The 1156-nt window shown below is 37.5% G+C and overlaps 1 protein-coding gene across 1 annotated transcript in view; it reads right to left on the bottom strand.

Annotated features, from left to right (window-relative positions):
• Positions 1-1156, bottom strand: part of LOC107103942 (tropomyosin alpha-3 chain) — a 29288-nt gene that overhangs the window by 21511 nt on the left and 6621 nt on the right. Inside the window, exon 3 of the mRNA XM_015403808.1 lies at positions 818-951. Coding sequence (XP_015259294.1) covers positions 818-951 — 134 coding nt within the window. The remainder of the gene's footprint in view (positions 1-817; positions 952-1156) is intronic.

The raw sequence follows: 1156 nt of genomic DNA, 5'->3' as shown, positions 1-1156 counted from the left end.
AATAAGAAAAGAATAATTGCATTTTCTTATTTCAAGTGAATATGGTCTAATTATATTAATTTAAGAGTAAAAGTATTAATTCCATTGGGAAATCGTTTTATGTACCTACTCAAACTAAGGCTAAATAAACCGTGTTGACATATTTCTAGATCGTTTTTTTGTAGTGTAGATAGACAGACAGCCTTTTTTTTGGACTCATGGTCTAATATATAAACAAAAGAAAAAACCACAAGTACAAATAGGAGCTTTAAGGAGACAGGCATACCAGTGTCTCCACAGCTTAGACTGGTATCGGCTTGCACTTATTGTGGTGTCAGTAAATAACAAAATAATTTCATTGCCAGATGCATTTATCCTACAGATAATATTATACATTAACTTTTGTAAAGTAGAATGTAAGGTAAAGATTCTTCAGTGAAAAACATCTCACTTGCACTAGTCCACCTTGGCAATTTCAAAAGCAGCAACAAGGCATCATTATAGGCCTCCTAATAACCTCACTCACATTCTAATATATGTTTTCTGCAAGTGTTACATGAAGCTACAATTTAACTTTGCATAAAATATAATTTACTATCCTGGATGAATACGGCAGGTTTTTCTTTCAGTCGTTTTTTTATTTACTCAATAAAACCTGATGAAGCAGAGTTTTAAAAAGAAACCAAACTGATCTTTGATGTATAAAATAACATCACTACTGACTGCATCTGATATGGTTTTCTATGTCCCAGCCTGACTCTGTTCCACATGGAAGGACTGGTTTCCATCCATAACAAAAGGGATTAAAACGTCTATAAAAATCCTGGTTAGACGTCACCTCTCGCTCTCATCGGCCGCCTTCTCAGCTTCCTCCAGTTTCTGCAGAGCTGTTGCCAGTCTCTCCTGAGCCCGGTCCAACTCCTCCTCCACCAGCTGGATGCGTCTGTTCAGGGAAGCCACTTCTGCCTCCGCCTGGGTTCAAAACATGGAGATTCAAACATTCAAGCAAAATCAGCTGAACAAACGTTTTCTATCTGACACAGAACGTTTTCAGGTTAAAGCCCAGATTTAACATCTGCATCTCTTTACATACGGTCGGTCATGTCTAGTTCTGTTGATGCTGTCTTGCTTCAGCTGGATGTCAAGAAGAAAATCCTCCAAAGCTTCATTTCAAACC

This window comes from Cyprinodon variegatus, unplaced genomic scaffold, assembly GCF_000732505.1.
Source record: "Cyprinodon variegatus isolate N-32 unplaced genomic scaffold, C_variegatus-1.0 Scaffold1568, whole genome shotgun sequence".
NCBI lineage: Eukaryota > Metazoa > Chordata > Actinopteri > Cyprinodontiformes > Cyprinodontidae > Cyprinodon > Cyprinodon variegatus.
Note: the sequence above shows the minus strand (reverse complement) of the source record. Positions and strands in the feature narration are given on the sequence as shown.